This window comes from Lactuca virosa, chromosome 6 (genome assembly GCF_052849685.1).
Source record: "Lactuca virosa cultivar CGN04683 chromosome 6, Lactuca_virosa_CGN04683_v6, whole genome shotgun sequence".
Taxonomy (NCBI): domain Eukaryota; kingdom Viridiplantae; phylum Streptophyta; class Magnoliopsida; order Asterales; family Asteraceae; genus Lactuca; species Lactuca virosa.
The window spans coordinates 181,968,135-181,992,100 of record NC_136431.1 but is presented as its reverse complement, the minus strand read 5'-3'; the positions used below and the strand labels follow the sequence as shown (position 1 = coordinate 181,992,100).

At 34.6% G+C, this 23,966-nt stretch overlaps 2 protein-coding genes across 2 annotated transcripts; both read right to left on the bottom strand.

Annotated features, from left to right (window-relative positions):
* Nucleotides 1-9,875: 9,875 nt before the first annotated feature.
* On the bottom strand, nucleotides 9,876-11,172 carry LOC145119108 (expansin-A18-like). The gene is made up of 3 exons (XM_079054738.1): nucleotides 10,917-11,172; nucleotides 10,513-10,822; nucleotides 9,876-10,379 (listed from the first exon to the last, which is right to left on the bottom strand). The coding sequence occupies exons 1-3, from the start codon at nucleotides 11,086-11,088 to the stop codon at nucleotides 10,061-10,063; spliced, it is 801 nt and encodes a 266-aa protein (XP_078910864.1). The 5' UTR covers nucleotides 11,089-11,172; the 3' UTR covers nucleotides 9,876-10,060.
* Nucleotides 11,173-21,010: 9,838 nt separating this feature from the next.
* Nucleotides 21,011-22,173, bottom strand: LOC145119283 (expansin-A18-like). Its single transcript, XM_079054909.1, has 3 exons — nucleotides 21,971-22,173; nucleotides 21,565-21,874; nucleotides 21,011-21,437 (listed from the first exon to the last, which is right to left on the bottom strand). The coding sequence occupies exons 1-3, from the start codon at nucleotides 22,137-22,139 to the stop codon at nucleotides 21,119-21,121; spliced, it is 798 nt and encodes a 265-aa protein (XP_078911035.1). The 5' UTR covers nucleotides 22,140-22,173; the 3' UTR covers nucleotides 21,011-21,118.
* Nucleotides 22,174-23,966: the final 1,793 nt, after the last annotated feature.

The window sequence follows — 23,966 nt, the reverse complement described above, 5'->3', positions numbered from 1 at the left end:
GTATACTAATTCTTTTGTGTAATGGTTTCTAGGAATTAGATGATGCATCCAAGTAGATTAGGGGAATTAGAGGTTAGGAGTGGGTTTTAGGATTATGTAGTTGATTTACAGCAAATGGTATGTGCATGTATGGTTTCTAGGAATTAGATGGTGCATCCAAGTGGATTGGGGGCATTAGAAGTTAGGAATGGGTTTCAGGCTTATGTAGTTGATTTGCAGCAAATGGTACGTGCATGCACGCTTTGGGAGTTATCAAGGATACCCTGTATATATTCCCAAGTAGCCATCCTATATACTCAGTAGGATCCAGTGGAGTTCATCAGCCATTGGTTTATAAGAGAAAAGTATTTAGATTCATATTCTTGAAACTAACAGTCAATGGTAGTAGATTGTGGGAGGAAACTGAATATATGAAACCCCTCCGACCTATTGAAAGGAGGATGCGTGGAAGGCCTAATATCAATAGCGAAAGGCATGTGTCTGAGCATGAAAACAAACACTCTCAAGTCTCTTCAAATGAAAGAACTATCGAGTGTAAGAATTGCTTACAAATGGGACACAACAAACTTTCTTGCAAGAATCCTTAAGTAATGACTTGAACCATTAGACAAGGGATGATAGAGGGCCTAAACGAATAGGCAGGAGTATTAGAGGAGGAGGCAGGGGTAACAAAGGTAGAGCTGAGAGAGGAGAAAGTTCTAGAGTCCCACTAGAATCTGTCCCATAGCAAACTGATTTCCAAAAAGAAACACAAGAAGTTTTCACAAAAGAATTTTTCCCACATCAAAATGATGTCACAAGAGAAACACAAGAAACACAACAGTCTATCCCCGATATACAAAAACATTAAGGATTTGAGAGAGTCAACCTATAATGATGAAGAAGTCATCAATTATATTGGTATTACTTTATCTCAGTTGAAAGACTTTAAATCTAGAACAAATTACTGAAATCGTCCCTATGGTTTGGTAAAAATTACTAGTTTGGTCCCTAAGTTTTTTTTTGCACTCGGACCGTCCCTAGGTTTTGGTTTTATTACGTCTTTCATCCCTGTTACACATGAAAAGACTATAATACCCTTTTCTATTTTTTTTTCATTTATTTATTTTGTTAGAGTTATTTATATTTTTAATTAATTAAATGGGTCTCATCTAATTATATCCTTACACTTAACATCCCCATCACCAACACTTAACCTCCATAGAAATCAATTCCCGATTCTCACTTCTCCGGTGAACAACCATACGCCACTACCATCTCCATCGGAAATCTCTTGCCTCCAGCAAGACCAAAACTCCGAGGAGACTAGAACACCAGCAAACAATAGATCCCGCTCCTATTTTTTTTCTTCCTGTCCATTATCAAGCCTGATGATAGAACACCACACACCACCACCATATCTGGCGGAACCAGAACTCCGACGAACACCATACGCCATCACTCGCCACCCCACACCCACCTCCATCATCTCTTCCCCCTAAACCAGTAAACCCTCATCAGTACCCTAACACTCACCCTCACTGTAATTTTTTCCCTCTCGTTCCTCCATTGAACTGCTGAAGGAGATCTTAAATCGAAAATGGAGATCTGCAATATAAGATCTGGAACTCAAATCGAAGATCTTCACTGAACCTGTATCTCAAATCTCCTATCACCATCCCCGTCTTACTGAAGTTAGAGCCACCACCATCGTGTTACTGACCGGGTGATTTTCTGAAATAGGAATCATCACCGCCATAGGTGGAGTAAGGTATCAGAGAATGAGAAAATCGAATTGTTTCCTTCCACCACTGCAGGCGGCTGTTTCCTTCGACCGACGCAGGAGGTTGTTTCATATGATTTTTCTTTCATCAACGATTTTGAGGGTAGGTTTTGGGTTCTGATTTTCTGATTTGGTTCGTCTTTCATTTTTGGGATTGCATATGATTTTTCTTTCATCAACGATTTCAGGGTAGGCTTTGGGTTTTGATTTTCTGATTTGGTTTTGATTTTGGGATTTGATCTTGATCTAGTTTTGATTCTTGGCATTTAATCTTTGGATATGACCTCTGATGAAACTGTTTACGTTGGCGATGGTGGTGCCGGAATAAATGGATGGTGGTGGTGTTGGTGACCGGTGGTGATTGCCGGTGAACAATGACCGGTGGTGGTTGTGCCACAAGTGGGAGTTGGGTCCCAATAAATCACTTAATTGATTTTATTAAATCAATAAATAATAAAAAAGATAATAAAAAAACTGAAAAGAAAATACAAAGGGTAATATAGTCTTTTCATTTCTAAAAGGGATGATAAACGCAATAAAATCATAACTTAGGGACGGTCCGAGTGCAAAAAAAAACTTAGGGACCAAACCAGTAGTTTTTGCCAAACCACAGGGACGATTTCAGTAATTTGTTCTTAAATCTATGATGAAACAAGTTTATATAGATACTACTAAAACACAACAATCTCACAATGAAACATAATTGCTCCATGAAAATAGTTAAGATGAGGACAGTGGAATTGATGAAACCCAAATACATGTGGCATTTTTACTACCTTTCTTTTAGTTAAGTATGTATTAAGCTTTAAAACAAGTGTGCTTACTAACTTTTTAGTTATATAGGTGGATGCTAGAAAAAACAATGAAGATGGTATTAATGACACTCAGATTACAAAACAAGAAAACTTACTGCCTGTTAGCAGGAGAAAGTCTTCACAAAGAATAACTAAAATTAAATTGAAAGCCAAGGTGGTAGACAAGTATGGAAAATTGATGAGTGATGTTAAGGCAGTTGTCATAGATTAGGGTGTTTGCTTTTGTTACTTTTGTTTCTTTTGTTAGTAAAATACTTATATTGTGTTGGTTTTTAATGCTTTTTTTGATAACTTACTGGCAATGGGTGTGGATAACCCTTTTTGAAACTCATCTTTTGTAAAGTTCCAAACACTATGGCTTAAATTCCAACCATTATAACTTAATGTTACATGCAATTTCTTTTGATTAAGTCATTATGTAGTTTTGTTTGTCAACATACATGCCTTATTTTAGTCAGTATGCATTTCTTGGTAATTATGCAGGTTTTGGTTAATATATAGTTTGTGGTTATGCTGCATGCTTCAAGTCAATATGTAGTTTTTGGTTTACTTCAACTCAATGTACATTACCCATAATATATTCAGGTGAATAGATTGCCAAAAGATACAGAATACCATCTTCGTCAGATTACGTTGCCTAGAGATAAAAGAAAAAAAAAGATACCCTGGTTATACCCATTACAGTTTACTTGAACATTAACCAAACAACTACTAAGAAATAAACCTATAAACGAAACTTCCAACTTCTAATAACAAATCCACCTTCTCCTTGCATATGGCCACCTTGAACTGCTTCTACCATATGTTGTTCCACATAATCTTCATTGAAGCCTAAATTACCATTGTTGTAAAGCTCCCTTAACATGTCTTTATATCATTGGTTTGACAATGGATGATCGGTAAGTACTTGCAGTCGTTCTCCTCATCTTGCATTACATATTGTTAAACCTAATTCAACCTAGAGTGGGTTAAAATTAAAACATGTCACAAATATTTACCTGAAAATTTGGGGCAGCCAATGAATCTCCTTCCAGGGTTTCCTGGGCGTCCACTTCCCAACAGGATCTTCTCAATGACATTTTGCCCTTAAAGCACCCCTCCTTGTTCGAGAACCATTCATGCTTCCAAGAGATGAGGAGGACGCCATTTCTTCGTTCTTTGCGTGCTAGGGTATATGAAAGCTACCCACCACTTTAAATAACGAGTTTGAGCTAGACTATCATTTAATGACATGGAATCCATCTTAGCTTGGTAACCGGTTAAATAGAGGGTCACTGAAAAAAAAGAACAATAATACAAGTATTTATTGGTTTTTAGGATTATTTTGTAATAATAAAAAAAATCATGATTAATTCGTAAACTAGTTCAAAAGTTTAAGAATTTTCACGAAATTTTCAAAGTATACATTAGAGACTTCAAAAAAAATGTATATAATATATAATTATGGCAGATTTTCCATAGAATTGGTCTATCATGAGCCAATTATCGTACGCTTAAAATGGGGTCTTCAATTATTTGCATCTCGTTGTTATCTTCAACAGCTAACGAAATCTGGAAGGATTTAGATGATAGATTTGGTCAATCAAATGGAGCCAAACTCTATCATCTTCAAAAGTCTATTTCCGATTTATCACAGGGATCGGATGATCTAGCAACTTATTTTACCAAACTTAAGAAACTTTGGGATGAATTAAATTCCTTATCGTCAATTCCTACTTGTACTTGCGGATCTGCTCAACAAGTCCAAGAGAATCAACAAAATCAAAAGCTGATCAAGTTCCTCATGGGATTAAATGGTGAATATGGTGCTGTTAGAGGAAGTATTCTCATGATGAAACCTCTTCCAACTGTTGCACAAGCTTATGCTCTCTTAATTCAAGATGAAAAACAAAGAGAGGTACACTCATCTTCCAACTTCTTTCTTGAATCTGTTTGCTATGAACATTAAGGCTGGTACATCTCATGTCAAGAACAATTATGAAGGGAAAGATTATAAAAGAAGTATCACATGCAATTTTTGTAAGAAGCCTGGTCACACAGCCAATAAATGCTACCGTCTTATTGGTTTTCCAAAGGATTTTAAATTCACAAAAGGAAAAGGAATTGCTGCTAATGCCATTTTCCATAATGATAATGAAGAACACCATGCTCAACAATCAAATAATTCTTCTTACAACATTCAAAATCTTCCTGAGTTTTCAAAAGAACAGTTCCAACAATATCAACAATTCATTTCAATGTTCAACAACTTCAACAAAGGATTTGAATCACAAAATCAATCACAGATGAGCACTTGTCAGCCTCAAACACATCAAGTCAGTTCAACAAATGCCAATTTTGTTCAAACTTCATCAACTTTGAATCAACAATCTCAAAGCAATCATCGAAACAATGCCAATGGGAATCATTCCAACTTCAACTTTGCTGGTAATACATTTTTTTCCCAAAATACCCCTAATCAATCTGCAGTCAATATTAATCCAATTAGTTGTCATTGTCTTGTTACTGCTACAACTACTTGGATTATTGACTCAGGGGCTAGTGATCATATGTGTCATAACAGATCCTTGTTGTTTCAAATCCAAACTTTAAAAATTCCATATCAAATCACTCTTCCTAATGGACATCAAATAAGTGCTTATGAAGTTGGAAGTACTTATCTTGCTGATGATGTTATTCTTCACAACGTTCTTTATGTACCTCACTTCCAGTTCAATCTTTTGTCAATCAGCAAGTTGTGTCATAAGTTAAACTCTTTTGTTGTATTTTCAGACAAGTTTTGTTTCTTGTTACAGGGCCTTTCTCTGAAGAGGCCTCTGGTTCTTGGTAGACATAAAGTTGGATTGTATTTTATGCATTCCAATCAAAACAAGAACAAAGCCATTGCACTTTCTATTACTTCAATCATTCCTTCAGATCCATCTGTTATTTTTTCTAGTTCTGTTTGTAATAATGTTACCACAAACAATTTGTTTCTTTTGTGGCACAATAGACTTGGGCATTTGCCATTGTACAAGTTGAAAACTCTAAATCTTTTGAACAAAGAAAATATTGATTCTAATCTTCCTTGTGACATTTGTTCTAAAGCTAGACAGCATAAATTGCCTTTTGGTCAAAGTACAATTCATACATCTTCTCCTTTTGATCTCATTCATGTTGATACATGGGGCCCATATCATACTAAAACCTATAATGGAAAGTCTTATTTCCTCACTATTGTAGATGATTACACTAGAACCACATGGACTCATCTTTTGAGTACCAAAAGTAATGCTTTTAATGTCATTAAAGGTTTCATTCAGATGGTTTTAACTCAATTTGGCAAGAACATCAAGGTTATACGATCAGACAATGCTTATGAATTGGGATCAAGCAATGAGGCTATTTCATTTTTTCAAGAACAAGGCATTCTTCATCAAACAAGTTGCAGAAATACCCCTCAACAAAATGGGGTTGTTGAGAGGAAACACAAACATCTCTTGGAAACTTCTAGAGCTCTCATGTTTCTGTCAAAATTACCCTTAAGCTTTTGGGGTGATTGTGTATTGACTGCTACTCATCTAATAAACAGATTCCCATCAAAGGTTCTAAAAGGAAAATCTTCTTATTTTGTTCTACATGGTAAACATCCTACATATTCTGATTTGAAAAGTTTTGGATGTCTATGCTTTGTTAGTACTCTATCACATAATAGAGACAAGTTTAAACCAAGAGCTCTTCCAAATATTTTTATTGGTTATCCATATGGCAAGAAAGGATACAAAGTTTATGACATGACAACAAAACAAGTTAATGTTTCTAGAAATGTCATTTTTCATGAACATATCTTTCCTTATCATGATAAAAGGTCATTTTTTGAGCCTTTATTTCCAAGAGAAATCAACCCATCTCAATATGAAAATGATTTTTCTAATGTTCCTACTGCTAATGTTGACAATACCCAAAATACCCCTGATGACAGCTTTCAACCATTACCTGATAATTCTCCACCTGTTCTTAGACGTACCACCAGAACCCTCAAAACTCCTGTTTATTTACAAGATTTCATTTGCAACAATGCTTCTTGCAATTTTCAAAATCCTCAAAATCCTCAATGTTATTTATTCTTATCTTGTTCTCATCATATCACTCATACTTCTTCACCAAAACATGTTTGCTTTTCTACTTTGTCAAAAGAAAGCAAACGTTTAATTCAAAACATGAATCAGATTTCTGAACCATCATGCTTTGAAGAGGCGGTTTTAATACCAGAATGGCAAGAAGCTATGAACAAAGAGTTTGAAGCATTAGAAGCAAATAATACATGGGTTCTTGTTGATCTTCCTAAAGGGAAGAAACCCATCAGTTGCAAATGGGTATATAAAGTGAAATATAAGGCAAATGGTGATGTGGAAAGGTGTAAAGGACGCCTAGTAGTCAAAGGATTTACACAAAAAGCTAGAATTGACTATACAGAGACTTTTTCACCAGTCGTCAAAATGACTACCATCAGGGCTTTAATAGCTACTGCAGTCAAGAAAGGATGGAGTATGTATCAACTAGATGTGAATAATGCATTTTTGCATGGAGATTTGCATGAAGAGATCTATATGAAACCACCACCTGGTTTAAAAATGTCTAATCCAAATCAAGTCTGCAAACTTCAAAAATCATTGTATGGGCTCAAGCAAGCATCAAGACACTGGCATGCTAGACTTTCTTCTACTTTAAAGGATATTGGATATCAAAATTCCAAGAATGACTCTTCACTATTCTTCAAGAAAATGGGGGATCATGTTACTTTTGTTGCTGTATATGTCGCTGACATTATGGTAACAGGCAACAACACAGAAGAGATCATTCAACTAAAAGCATTTCTAGATTCAACTTTCAAGATAAAAGATCTTGGACATCTCAATTTTTTTTGGGGCATTGAAGTCTTGTATACTACAAATGGCATTGTTCTTACTCAAAGGAAATTTGCTTCAGAATTGCTAAAGGAATTCAATTGTTCTGGAAATGCAGTTTGTCCTTTGCCATCAAATCAGAAATTGTTTCTTTCTCAAGGGGATCATTTAGAAAATCCAGAAATATTCAGAAGCTTAGTTGGCAAATTGAATTTTCTGGTCAATACAAGACCTGATCTAGCTTTTTCAGTTCAACATCTTAGCCAGTTCATGTCAGACCCTAGATCTCCTCATTTGGAAGCAGCTATGCATGTTCTTAAATATCTTAATAATGATCCAAATCAAGGATTGTTAATGAATAACAGTGATGCTTTCTCATTAAGAGCTTACTGTGATTCTGATTGGGCTTCTTGCCCCCAAACCAGAAGAAGTATTAGCGGATTCATTATTTTTCTTGGTGATAGCCCTGTTACTTGGAAATCTAAGAAGCAAATCACTGTCTCCTTGTCCTCGGCAGAAGCTGAGTACAGAAGTATGAGAAGGGTAACAACTGAACTAGCATGGCTTACAAGATTACTACACGAGTTCAATGTTCCCAATTTAACTCCTGTTCCTATTCATTGTGATAATCTAGGTGCGATCCATATTGCTCGAAATCCTGTCTTCCACGAGAGGACAAAACACGTGGAGATTGATTGCCATTTTGTCCGGGAAAAACTGCAAGATGGTTTAATTTCTCTCAAGCATATACCAACACAATCTCAGTTAGCTGACGTGTTTACAAAGAACCTTTTGAGGGGGGATGTTAGAGTTAGATTTGACTTATGTTGACTTCTCCTGTACAGTTAGTTAGATGATGACGTAAGCGTTTGTTAGAGTTAGTTTTATTTTGTTAGATTAGCTCTAGTTTGTACAGATTATATATTCTTACTCTCAGTATTGTAAAAGTGATATTGGAGAATAATGAAAATTTTCTCTTTCAATTCTTCACAAATCATCACTCGTTGATAGGATTACATAGCAGTGAATGGTCACAATGGACATAATCTTTTCTTTATTTATATACAATCTAAGTTACAAAATTTGTCTCGAAAATCTTCTTTATTAACAAACTACCCATTTTTTTTTATTTCTTTTAAACCTTTTTTGTTCTAGAAAGTTACGGATTTAATCTTAAACTTTCATCTTTTATATATTTTGATTTTATTTAAATTTATGGTTTTCTTTTATTCTTTTGTTTTGACATATCTTCTAATGAGTACCCAATTGCGAGCAAATTTTCCCGCTCAAATTTTCTATGTGAAGTTCCAAAAATACCGTTTCTGCTTCTTAATACCCATCCGCCTTCATTCTCGCTCTGCTTTCCAACTTCTATGCTATAAATCAGCCCTAAATTCCAGAAATCTGGGATGTAATCTCATATAGAGATTCGATTTTCAAATTTCAACCCTAAAGGATCACCTTTTTTCTTTAGTGTTACTCTCTCTCTCTCTCTCTCTCTCTCTCATTTGACGATTGCTTTAGCCACCAAGTCTCAATCATCTATGTTGTGTAATTCCACCGCTTATGTGCGGAAAGGAAGTTCAAACTGGCGGGATCGATTCTGATGGTTTCCTATCCACACTTTGTTGATCGTAGTTGTTTCTAATACCACGCTATTCGTTTGGTTTAAAATCCGTGGAGGTTACATCAGAATCATTTCAATTACTTTTTTTTAGTTTTAATAATTGGATGGCGAATCAAGTCCCAATTTGGGGATAATCGGTATCCAATATCTCTTTTCCGGATGTGAAGTAGGGATCATGGTTTCTCCATTGTTATGTGTGTTGTGTGTTGTAGACGGATGTCCGGGGCAATCAAGTTGACGGTTACCTCTTCCAAGCTGCTTGCCACCTTCTCCTAATCAAAAGTAATATATTTGTACCCTTGTTTTTTCATATTATTGAGAACGTCAAGAATTTTGTGTTAATAGAATTTTAATTTTTGAAAATCGTCATCAGCTTCTCAGGAAATTTAAGTTTGATTTGATTTGTTCTCATGTTACCGCCATGTTTATGCTCCGATTCAAGCAAGCCTACTTCGGTTTTCCTTTTTACATGGTAACACTTGCTAATATTTACATATGATTAGATATGGTGAGGCTTTTTAATTGCAGGCGATGAGTTCTCTTTTCATTTGGAAAGAGAAGAATTTGTATCCAGCTTCCATCTGTTGCTGTTATTTTCATAAAAAATGAGACTCCAATAAAGGAGTGTCAAAAATTAAGATATTATCTTTTATAGAAGAAATTTAGGTGGGTTTTAGCTCTGGTCACCCTTCTTTGAGGTATATCTTATAATTTGTTGGTAACATTTGTACAACACTACATCCCCTGATTCAACTGCTTTAAGGAGAAATTCAAAATGACCTAAATGTATATTCCTCTTTTATCCTTTGATAATTTTACTTTTCTTTTGCTAGATACTCAAAAATCTTTCAGTTCATTACAGTCTCAAAAATACTAACTGGATACAATATTATTTAAAAGCAGATGTACCAGCTTCAACTGAATCAAACGGTTTCAAATGCGTTTGAAGAGCCAGAACATTGAAAGGTGATCAATGGAAGTTGACGTTGCCTTGATATGCCAACCCTAAGTTCCAGTTAGCAGGGGCGACATTGTAGGCAGTGATAGTCTGTTTGGTGGTGTATGAAGTTAATCGGAAGGAGAGGGCTTGACCCTTAAGAGTTGCGAAAGCTTGGTATGAAGCACCCCAGTTATGACTCATGCTGATCCAACCTGTCTTTGTCCCTTTCACCCACATCTGTTTGATGTCTCCAGCACCAGCAACATTCATCACATAAACCAACAGCCAGTAGCCATTTCCTTGAAAAGAGAATCGAATGCCACCTTTTCTAATAGCATTGCATGGTACCCTAAAATACAAAAACAATAAAATTAGCATGCCAGAGATTACATATCAAATTAAGTTAATTTGTTCATCTTTGTACATCAAATGTTATAAAGTAGAAAAGTTTGATGCTTGCTAGTATAGGAAAAGAAATGCACCTGCGGTACATGACAGGGACAATGCCTGCCTTCCATTGAGCAATTTTCTTGAAGGCAGGCTTGGCCATGTCGAAGTGGGTTCTGGGAGGATTACACCATCCTCCATTGTTTGAATCCTGAGACCAGTTAGGCGGGCAAAGGTTGGTGGCAGTAACGGTGGTGTATCCTGTGTAGCACCATGGAGATTGGACACACCGTATTTGGTAACACTGACCACAGGCGTAACCATCGCTAAAGATGGTTGTGCTCAAAGCAGCTGTATCCGTTCCGTATCCATTAGTTATCAAGTTTCCATATCCACAAGCACCACCTGAAATATATATATCCAGAAATGTTATATTTACTTGATAGTGAAACGGGTATTTGATCGCTAGAAGATACTAGCTTTAAGCCATGATATTTACCCATGGTTGCAGATGCAGTCTCATCCCCATAAAACGTGGCATGTGCGAGAGTCCAGGGACTCGGCACATAGCCATGGTAGGCAGCTCCAGTAAGGTTTGCAAACCAGGAGAAGACGATTGTGATGATGCTATGGATGAAGCAAAACCTCCGTGAATGATGAAATGTAGCCATTGTCTTTGGTTTCTTTAACTTAATTTGAAGGTGTTGATGTGAATTTTGTACAACTGCTGCTTATTGATAGCTTCAACATCAACAGTTATTTATAGGACCCAAAATCTAGCGACAAATTGTCGGAAGAGGGTGGGTTTTGTGACGCTCACGAATATAAAAACGTACGTAATGCTTATAAGCTTATTGGTATATTAAGATATTAAGACGTTGGAATTAAAAAATTGTTTTTTTAAGATAAGCATCTTCTTACAAATGTTTATGAATTAAATCCCATCACAACGTGCGAGCAGGTTGTATGTTTGCTGTTTGGCTAGAAAACTCTCAAAGCTGAAACCATTGCTTAAACGAAGATTATTAAATAAGTTGACTGCATAATTAATCTACGAACCATTATAATAATATTATCAATAAATTAAGAATCTTGTTTATTTACATGTTTCTGACAATAGTAGTTCAAAGATTTTCTGTTCCATGCACGTCTGCTTATCGTTAGCCGACTTTGTTGTACTATTGGAATTTATTGCATTATTAAGGTTATACGTGGAATCGATTAAAATATTATGTAGATATGTTAGGTTGTGTTTGAGGCATTATATCTAAACTAGCTTATTTTTCCAGGCAACGTTGTTATTGGGTTTGACTACTAAAAAACAAGGAGTTTTCCCACGGAAAACAATTAGCTACGGAATCGTTAAGGATCAGCTACAGAATGGGATGTCCTAATTTAGTAACGGCATAGCTACGGAATAGCTAGGGAGTAGCTACAGATGCTAATCCGTAGCTATTCGGTAGCTAATTAGCTACGGAATAGCTACCGATGCTAATCCGTAGCTATTCCGTAGCAAATTAGGTACGGAATGGCTACGGAATACCTACGGATACTAATTACTCACGGATTAGCTACGGAGTATGCTTTCCGTTAGAATTCCATAGCTAATCCGTAGCTAAGTAGCTACGGATTAGCTACAGATTTTTCTTATTTTCGATTTTTCAGACACCAAACGTCGTTTTTTTCGCTTCGTTTTTTTTCACACCTCTACTATACATGATTATCTATATTTTCACCAACTTATAGCTATTAATATCATTCATAAAGTCGTGTGCCCCTTCGGGATCAAGTACTCGTTTCATAGTTTAACATGGTAATGCATATACTTTTCACCAACTTTGTGATGGATTATGTTTGTATATGTATATTTATATACATGAATGAGTTGTGGTATATATGTACGTGTATATGTGTATGTATACGTGTTTGTGAGATGTATGTGAATGTATTCATAAGCATTATAGTGTTAAACCACTAAACAAGTAATGGATCCCGTATGTGCACACAACTTTATAAATGATATTAATAGCTATAAGTTAGAGAAAATATAGATAATTATTTATAATAGAGGTGTGAAAAAAACGGAGTGAAAAACGAAATTTGGTGCCTGAAAAATCAAAAATAAGAAAATATCGTAGCTAATCCGTAGCTAATTGATTAGCTACAGATTTTTCTTATTTTCGATTTTTCGCGCTCCAAACGTCGTTTTTTTCGCTACGATTTTTTTCACTCCTCTACTATACATGATTATCTATATTTTCACCAACTTATAGATATTAATATCGTTTATAAAGTCGTGTGCCGCTTCGGGATCAAGTACTCCTTTCACAGTTTAACATTGTAATGTCTATACTTTTCACCAACTTGTAATGGATTATGTTTGTATATGTATATTTATATACATGAATGAGTTGTGGTATATGTGTACGTGTATATGTGTATGTATACGTGTTTGTGAGATGTATGTGAACGTATTCATAAGCATTATAGTGTTAAACCACTAAACAAGCAATGGATCCCGTATGTGCACACGACTTTATGAATGATATTAATACCTATAAATTGGTGAAAATATAGATAATAATGTATAGTAGAGGTGTAAAAAAACGGAACGAAAAAAACGACGTTTGGTGCCCGAAAAATCGAAAATAAGAAAAATCCATAGCCAATCCGTAGCTAATTAGCTACGGATTGGCTCAATTTATAGGTATTAATATCATTCATAAAGTCGTGTGCACATACGTGATCCATTGCTCATTTAGCGGTTTAACACTATAATGTTTATGAATACGTTCACATACATCTCACAAACACGTATACCTACATTATGATGATGATGATCATCATCATCATCATCATCATCATCATCATCATCATCATCATCATTATCACCATCATCATCACCATCATCACCATCATCAACATCATCATCATCATCACCATCACCATCACCATCACCATCATCATCATCATCATCATCATCCTAATCATCACCATCATCATCACTATAATCACCATCACCATCACCACCACCACCACCACCATTACCCGTTTCATTGTTTAACGTGGTAATGCTTACACATACACATACATATACATACACATACATATACATAAGCACACACATACATACATACATACATACTTATACAAATATACATATTTCCCATAATTATCATATTTTTTCATTATTTAATTTATACATTAAACGTATATTATTTCACCTTGTTGATGTATTAAATGTAGTATTTTTTTTTCTTCGATTGTTCGTTTGTTTGTGTGTTAAACACATTAATTACCATTATTATATTTTATCATTATGTTTGTGAATATTATTATTATTCGGACTATTAGTATAATTTTTAATTGTTTGTGTTTTAAATATGTAAAAACAAAACGATCATAAAAAAAGTTTTAAGACTTGAATATTGAAAAAATAAATAAATAATAATAATAATAATAATAATAATAATAATAATAATAATAATAATAATCGAAAAAAAAAGTGTATAAAACTAATAGGAGACTAATTCAGCAAGGATGTGGCATGCCCGGCCAGATGGTAAGTGTGTTGGTTAGTTATGCCCGAGATGCGAGTTTGATTCTTACCCCACCCCGTTTTTCTTTATTTTCTTATTTTCGATTTTTCGGGCACCAAACGTCGTTTTTTCCGCTTCGTTTTTTCACACCTCTATTATACATGATTATCTATATTTTCACCAACTTATAGCTATTAATATCATTCATAAAGTCGTGTGCATATACGGGATACATTACTCGTTTAATGGTTTAAAACTATAATGCTTATGATCTACATTCATATATAAATACTCACAAACACGTATACATACACTTATACACGTATATATATACCACCAACTTATAGCTATTAATATCGTTCATAAAGTCGTGTGCACATTCGGGATCAATTTATAGCTAATAATAATAATAATAATAATAATAATAATAATAATAATAATAATAATAATAATGAGGAAGTGTTTAAAAGAAATTGTCGACCTACTTGGCATGGATGTGGCATGCCCGGCCGATTGTTAAGATAGTCGCAGAATACATAGGCAGCACGAGTTCGAACCCCACCCTAATTTTTTTTTTGCTAGTCGTAGCTAAGCGTAGGTAAGCTGTCGCTAATGGCCATCCGTAGCTAATCCGTAGCAGACTCCAAAGCTGGGCCGTAGCAAATCGGTAGCTATTTCTTTTAAATAAAATCCCTCATCTTTTGCTGTATTTGTATACTCTCGGACGAAACATACCCCATTCGACGAACAGAAAAGAAAAACCCCACTGAAGGCGACCACACGAACACAACTCCCGTTCGTCAGCGACCCTCTTCTCCGTCGACGTTGTCGTCGCCGCCCAACTCGCCTTCTTCTCCGGCGCATCTGCCCTCGTATCTCTCGGCCTCTTTGCTCGATTCTTCCCCAAAAAGGTAAAACCCTAGTTTTTTTTTTGAAATTACTTCATGTATACAATTTAGATGCTTTATTCATTGATAATGTTGATATGTTTTGTTGAATGTGAGGTCGAATTTAAGGGTTTAGGTTAAAGTTTGGTTGAATTTGATAAAATATTTGGTTAATTTCTTAGCTTTGTTGAAAATGTGATACATGTTAGGTTAGTTTGTTAGATTGTTAAATGTGATATAAATGTTATATAAAAAATGTTGTGAACTTCAATTTGTTAAAAATGTTAATTTTGTTGAAATGTTAGGTTAATTTTATAAATTTGTTAAAAATGTTAGATTAAATGGGTTAGGATTCATTTCGATTTAGCTTTGTTTTGATTTAGGGTTTATTTTGATTTTGGATTCATTTCGATTTAGGTTTTGTTTTGATTTAGGCGCGTCCATCCCTTCTCCGTCACCTCTTTTGCTCGATTTCTTCTCCAACTAAGGTAAACCTTAGTATCTATACCCGGTGCACATTTTGCTAGACAGATATTGCACATTTAGCTGGACCGATATCATAATTCTTCGATAATTACAAACTTTACAAGACCATTCATAGTTTCTCTAAGAATTGCTTTCCTTTTTACAGCTTGTAATACCTTATCGGGATTTATCTAACAGATTTGCTTTGTAGGCTCGATTTGCAGGTGATGCAAGTAGACCACCATTGTAGCTCTCCAAGATCGGTTTGCAGGTGAAAAAGACAAAAAAAATTTTCATATTTTCGTTAGTTTTTGTTCCAATTTTTATCAGATTACATTGATTTTGCCATTATTTTACGGGTTTCACTTCAGTTTTGGATTTTCAATTTTCGATAATTGAAAATTTGGGTTTAATGGTGGCTGATTTGGAGTTGGAGATGAATTTTGAGGTTATGATTTAAACAGTTAATGGACCATGTATTGCATTGTAAGTTCATATTTCTTTAAACATACTTTCCTTTTATTTTACTACTAATAAACAATTGACACAAATATGTTATTTTTGGGAACTAGATGTAGCATCTTTCAAAGATTTTGGTAGCCATGAAAGGCATATTAGAGTGGTGAATGGTTTTTAAATGATTAAATCTTGGTGCATGCATATATTTGCTTTAATTTCTATCTTTATTATGGATTATAGATCATTGTATTGGTAACCAACTTCTTGTGATGACAAAATAATGAATGAGTCAATTATTGTAGTGATTCAACAACATGATGAAGGAGTCGATTATTAGAAGGAAATGTGTTTTTATTTTTGAACTAGTTAAATGCAAGATATATATGTTTATTATAACATCTTACTTTCATTATGTCTTACTTATAACGTTGTACTTTCGAAAACGTTCCTAATTATGGCTATATTAAAAAAATAAATGAAAGTACATTACTATATTTGTATTTTTTGTGATAATTGATTATGGTGTGTTGAAACATGAACAATATGATTCAAAACTCAAATTGAAGAACACTTGTCGGCCTTTATCGATTCAGCTTACTCTGTAATTTGCCAAGCAATCCACCATATAATTCTCAAATTTATGTATGTAAGCATTTAAATAAACATTTGTAGTTGACACTTTTAATGTGTATTATTAGACACATTTAATGTATCATTAGACAATGTTCATTAGTAATATGTATTTGTATTTGATACTTTTTTAGGTTTATTAGGTTTATTGTAATGTTATTTGTTTTGTGGTTGAATTTCATTATTATTATTAGTTTAATGTAATGAGTTTTTTCAATATTTTGAACAAAAAAAAACTGGATTTTTTTATTAAATTTTGCTGTTTTTTTTATTTTAAATTAAAAGTAATTACCTACGGATTACCTACGGAAAATCCGTAGGTAATATGAGCCGTAGCAATTTCGTAGCTATATATTTCCGTAGCTATTCCGTAGCCATTTGGATCCGTAGCTATTCCGTAGCCATCCATTTCCGTAGCTAATCTGTAGGAAATCCGTAGCTATTTATTTCCGTAGCTATTCTGTAGCTACGTTAGCTACGGAAAATTCTGTAGCTTTTTCATAGCGATTCCGTAGCTAATCCGTAGCTATAATTTTCCCATGGGCCATTATGCTACAGACATTTTTCCGTAGCAATTCCATAGCTATTTACTTATAGCTACGGAATAGCTACGGATTGTGCTGTAGCTATTGCACCAGTTTTCTAGTAGTGTTTCCATGAGGAAATCACCACAACATGCCATAAGGTTTCCAAGTGGCATAGAATGTGTTATTCCACGGCCAAGTTATTTAGTTAATTTTATGCGGACCAAGGGTATCGACTACCCATACATGTTAGGATTGTGTTAGAAACTAGCATTATGCTGGTACTTTATGTGAAATTCTATATGAGAACATGTAAGATTGGCTAGATGTTTATAACAGTTTTGAGATGTGTCATGTATTATTTTACTTGTAGCTCATGATGAGTATTTGGACTTACGTATGTTTGTACTATATTCTCAATAAAAGAGACTAATAGAAAGTTGTATAATCATTTCCTCTTTTACTATGGTTGAGGTTACTAGTGTCATTTTGGATGCTAGGAAGAAACCTATTATCAGCATGTTGGAGGACATTCATATATATGTGATGCAAAGGATGGTCACTATGAAACTCACTGGTCAAGGATGAAATCCTTATTCTGTTTGTCCAAACATCAGAACAAGATTGAATATTCTCCAAAATGAGCAAAGGTATGCACACTTTTATTTCATACATAACTTACCTCTTTCAACTCTAAAATTTGCATTACTTTATGTAGGCATTGGCAGGTTGTGTCTTGTGGGAGTATGAAGTTTGAAACAAGGAATATGGATGAGTCATACATTGTCAATGTTACAAAAAAAGGAATGCAGTTGTAGGTTATGACAACTAAATAGGTATGATTGTGTTCATTTAGTAGCTACATTAGCTTTTTTTAACGTAACACCTGATGGGCCATATGTAGACCCTTTGTACCTGGCAGCCTTCTTCCATAATACTTACAAAAAGTCTATAAGTTGCATGAATGGGATGAACATGTGGCCTTCAACAACCTTTACACCTCCATTGCCTCCTTTAAAAATAAGAATGCCAGGCAGGCCAAAAGTCAAAAGAATAAGGGATTCTTTTGAAATGTCTGGAAAACACATTGTTTCAAAGGCAGGAAAAAAAGGTTTCTTGTGGCATATGCAAAGAGAAAGGGCACAACAAGACCACTTGCACTCAAGTGCCAAGGTCACCTAAAACTAATCTCACAAAGAAACAAAAAATCATGCAAACACAATAATCAGTGAATATGCAAGGGGGTGGAGAAGATGTTGTTATGGGTGATGCAGTTGAGCCACAAACTGATGAAGTTATAAGGGTAAACGAATCTGAGCAAGTGGTGAGGGTTAATGAAGCTGAGGAAGTGGTCAGGGTTAATCAAGTTGTTAGTCAAGTGAAAACTACGAGTCAACCAAGCAATAGGAAAAAGTCAGAGAGAATTCTTAAACTAAAGCTCGCTAAAAGAGTTGAAGGTGAAGGTAGTAGTGTTGGATCGCTAATGGGGTTAGATTAATTACACTTCTAATTGTGTGTTTGTAATGTGGATTGAACAAAGGAATTTATGTTTGCTATGTTGATGTATGTTATAACAATCTTAACATTTGATATTGGATGCGTGTTTGTATTTTTAATATGTGTGGTATGTCATGTTATTATTAAGGTAGGGGTAGTTTGGTCATTTGAATAAGTTAATACAATAGGTGTATGGTATTTCATGTTATTATTAAAGTAGGGGTATTTTGGTCATTTGAATCAGTTAATACAATAGGTGTATGGTATTTCATGTTATTATTAAAGTAGGGGGTATTTTGGTCATTTCAATCAGTTAATACAATACGTGTATGGTATTTCATGTACTTATTAAAGTAGGGGTATTTTAGTCAATCGAAGAAGTTAAATTACATACAATCCCCCCAGGTGTATTAGTCTCATTTTAATTGGTGAAAGAGGGCAGGTGAATGATAGTTTAGGGGTATTTCTGTCATTTTAATTTGTTAAAGAATTAGGGGTATTTCTTTCATTATCTTTTATTTTAATAAACCGATCAGGGATATTAGAGGCAATTTATATTATGTGACTTAACCCACTAGGGGTATTTAAGTCAATATTTATTATGTCACTAAACCCACTAGGGGTATTTTAGTCATAACTTTATTATTTGACGTAACCAATTAGGGGTATTTCATTTCTTCCAGACAATTATTCAAAGTAGGCAATCACAAATACAACAAAAAAGCACTTTTCATTGTTTTCCATTTCTGGATATAGGAAACGACAAATCTGGGTATTAGATTCTTCTCTTTTGTCCCATGTCCCCACAAACAAACATTGGGGTTCATGTTTTAATGGTATTAAACGTTTGACTATTTCATGTGGTCCTAAGAACAAAATCAACATAAAAAATTCCTAATTCTTCACGACACATGCACATTTACATTTATAAGAGTACTCATTTTATAACGGGAACAAGTTAACTTAATCAACATTTCATTCATGGGTTTCTGCATCTTTACATATATTGAACAAGCTATAACAGGATTTCCATAACTACCTAAGTACATACGAGAACCATCACCTGTGACTACCATCAAAATACTGATCATCACAACATCATGATCACAAAACCACGAAATACTACAACCAGAAACCAAAAGACAACCAACAAAACCTGTTACTAATAAGGAGAATAAACAAGATGCACATCAAAACAAAATAGAAATCGAGGATTGAAATGTTTAACCTAAAATTCTTCTGTCATTTAAAAAACCTGTAGGTTCAAACCCCCACAACAGCAACGACTAAAACCCCAAAGACCCATTTCACTTTCTTCTACTTCTTTTTTCCCAGAACAAAGTTGACATACGACGCTTGCATTGAACATAAATGATTCTTTAAATCAACAACCATGTTAGATAGCTCGAGTTGACATGCGCTAACATCATCGACTTCATGATTTAGGGCGTTCATCTCTCTAGTGAGGCTGCGTCGTAGTTTATGAAGGTCGTTTGCAATCTCTTCCCTCACAAGCTACACCTTTAACTGTGTCTGCAACAGATTGATCGTCAGGTCTTCATTTGTGACTCCATTCGACACATTTCAGCCATGTTCCGATTGTAGTTGGGTGACCAACTGTGATCTTGAGATGATCGTGAAGGCATCGTTTTTGCGTTTGGTATCGAAGTTTAGGGTGCAATCGGGGTAACCAGGTTATGAATTGTGCCATTTTACGGCACAAGCTTCACATTTTATACGGAGGCGGGTGAACAGTGTGAACTTGGCCTCTACTTTTCACATTCCAAAACGACGTCGTTTGGGTCGAAGACTTAAATACAATGTCGCCATGTCATCGATGATGTGTCAAATTGGGACGATGTGACATGGTTACGGGGTATAATAAGTTAAAGGGACTAAATTGCTAGGTTGCAACACAATTCGCTCCCTCATAAAGCCACTAAAAAGGTTTAGTGACTAAAAGGGTAAACCCTAGAAAGTTCATAGGTCGTATGTATCATTTTCCCATCTAAATAAATAGGTTGGATTGGATTGAAATCTTCGACCCAATTAATAAATGGGCTAAAGTTGAACCCAAGATCGACCTATTGTCAATTCTATGAAAATTCATTAAACTTTGTTTAATAAAGTGTTAATGTTAAAAAAATATTATTTAATAAATAATAAAATACTAAAATGACATTGATGTGATAATCCGAGTGTAAAGGGTTTTTAACACCGTGACCAATGGACATAATCTTCTTTGTTCATAAACCATCTGAATTACAAAATCCGTTTGCATAATCTTCTTTTTACTCACAAACTACCCATTTTTTATTTCTTCTAAACTTCTTTTGTTTTAGAAAGTTACAGGTTTAACCTCAAACTTTCAACATTTATATATTTTAATTTTATTTAAACTTAGTGTCTTCTTTTGTCTTTTTGTTTTGACATATATAAAATTAAATAAAAAACCGTAACAACGTCCTTATTTATACTAGTTAAAATACACAGCTAGGTTAATATCCATCTCTACCCCATTAGAATGTTTTAATTTTAATGGGGTGGACGGAAATTAATTACAATTGAAAAATACTATCCGGATACAATACTACTGAAAAGTAGATGTACTAGCTTCAACCGGATCAATTAAACGGTTTCAAATGCGTTTGAAGAGCCAGAATTAAGAGGTGTTTGAATACTATAAACACGGCCAGTATATCAATGGAAGTTGACGTTGCCTTGATAAGTCAACCCTAAGTTCCAGTTAGCAGGGGCGACATTGTACGCAGTGATAGTCTGTTTGGTGGTGTATGATGTTAATCTGAAGGAGAGGGCTTGTCCCTTAAGAGTAGCAAAAGCTTGGTACGACGCACCCCAGTTATGACTCATGCTGATCCAACCTGTCTTTGTTCCTTTCACCCACATCTGTTTGATGTCTCCAGCTCCAGCAACATTCATCACATACACCAACAGCCAGTACCCATTACCTTGAAAAGAGAATCTGATGCCACCTTTCCTAATGGCATTGCATGGTATCCTAAAATACAAAAAATGTTAGCATGCCAGAGAATACATATCAATTAAGTTAATTTGTTCATCTTTGTGCAACAAAAGTTATAAAGTAGAAAAGCTTGATGCTTGCAAGTATGGGAACAGAAATTCACCTGCGGTACATGACAGGGACAATGCCTGCCTTCCACTGAGCAATTTTCATGAAGGCAGGCTTGGCCATGTCGAAGTGGGTTCTGGGAGGATTACACCATCCTCCATTGTTTGAATCCTGAGACCAGTTAGGCGGGCAGAGGTTGGTGGCAGTAACGGTGGTGTATCCTTTGTAGCACCATGGAGATTGGACACACCGTATTTGGTAACATTGACCACAGGCGTAACCTTCGCTAAAGATGGTTGTGCTCAAAGCAGCTGTATCCGTTCCGTATCCATTAGTTATCAAGTTTCCATATCCACAAGCACCTCCTGAAATATATATCGACAAATGTTATATTCACTTGATAGTAATTAAAACGGGTATTTGATAGCTAGAAGATACTAGCTTTAAGCCATGATATTTACCCATGGTTTCAGATGCACTCTCATCCCCATAAAATGTTGCATGAGCAAGGGTCCAAGGACTCGGTACGTAGCCATGGTAGACAGCTTCGCTAGGTTTCACAAACCAGGAGAAGGCAAGTGTGATGATGCTAAAGATGAAGAAAAACCTCTGTGGATGAAGTGAAGCCATGGTAAGTATTAAACTGTGAACTTTGTGTAAAGCGCTGCTTATAGACTTCAAGTAATTCAAGAGCTATTTATAGCACCCAAAAACTAACGACATAATGTCCGCAGTGGTTGCCCTTAATTTGTGGCCCTCACGAAGGTTGACATTCGTAAGTCAACGTTGATTACATTTTCTTAATTCTATATATCACTCCAAGTTCATCCTAACATACATACATTCCCCCAAGTAAAAAAAACATTTTTCATATAGAAATTTGACAGAACTCAAAGTAAATGATGATAGCATTAGTAATAACAAGCAAATATGAAAATTTTACATTTAGTGACTTTTTAAGATATTCAACGGTTGCTAACAAGAATAAGAAATATTTTTAGGACGGTCATATTGGTACGACAGTATTTTACTTTGCACGAATGAAATCCCACGAAAGTCGATGACAACGTGCGAGCAGGTTGTATGGTCGTTTGTTTGGATAAAAAATGTATCGAGAAATGAAATATCTAACATTTAGATTATTATACATAAGTTCAGTCTCTAATCTACGAATCATTATGATAACGCTAATCATGGGTTTAAAAATCTCGTTAATTGCATGTTTATTGGTTGAAAGATTTTTAGTTCCACGTTTGGTTATCCTTTGTCGCCGACTTTTCGTATATTTGGAATTTATCGCATTATTGAGCTGACGTGATATCGACATCTAATTCAAAGTGATACGTTGTGTTCGTACAATCAAGTGTTAAATGAATTCAAAATTAACTAAGAATTTAATCTTAATTATTCCAGTCATAGAGATCAAGTTACCATGCAATTCATCAATGATAAAAACACATCAACACTAAAATTAACTGGTAATCCCATCTTCATAAGCTTTTTCCGTCGACACTAGAACTAGAAAACGAAGTTTTTCTATCTGTCATATACGTCTGTGTCTGTATTCCGTCTCGGGTGTTTCCGACAAAAAAGTGTATCGTAAAATAGCTCATGCGTAAATGTAGTGACGGATTTCGACGGAAAGATTTGTCATGAGTAGCGACGGAATACCGATAAAAAGCGTTTGCCAGGTTTGACCACTTATATTGACATGTAGTTTTTTACTGACGAAATATTTATCACAAATCCGTTTGGTAAAATAGTAATAATTACAAAAATGGTAAACTTTTTAAAAGAATCCATAATTTGTTTTATATATATATATATATATATATATATATATATATATATATATATATATATATATATATATATATATATATATATATTGAACATGTAAATAGTATTTACATTCAAACACAAAACTATGTATTACAATAAAAAGTGTAAAATACATTTTTAGAGTAACATAAAATTACCAAGTGTTTATAAACTAAGAAATACATTACAATTTACAAGTATTAAATACAATTATTAAATGTTTAGAATCATAAAACTAAGAACGAACAGATTGAATTGTCTCAAAACGGTCATGATTTGTTCTTCTAATTGCGTTTGTCTTTCTTGTGTGATAGAATCTTCGGGATTTGTTCTTCTAATTGCATTTGTCTTTCCTATGTGATAGAAACTTCATTTGGGCGGATAAAATAAATTTGAAGATGAGGACATCTTTAGCAGATGGCATCAGTTTGGCCACGCAAAAAACTTGTTACTATAGACATTTAATGACGTTTTTTTTTTCAATATGTAACGAAAGGTCTCATCATTAAAGGTAAGTGATTGTGACGTTTAATTGTGCTGAATATAACCCATAAAAACCGTTATTATAGGTAAAAAACCTTCACTATAAGATACCAATTTTTGTAGTTTTCTCGATTTATAACCGTCACTATAAGC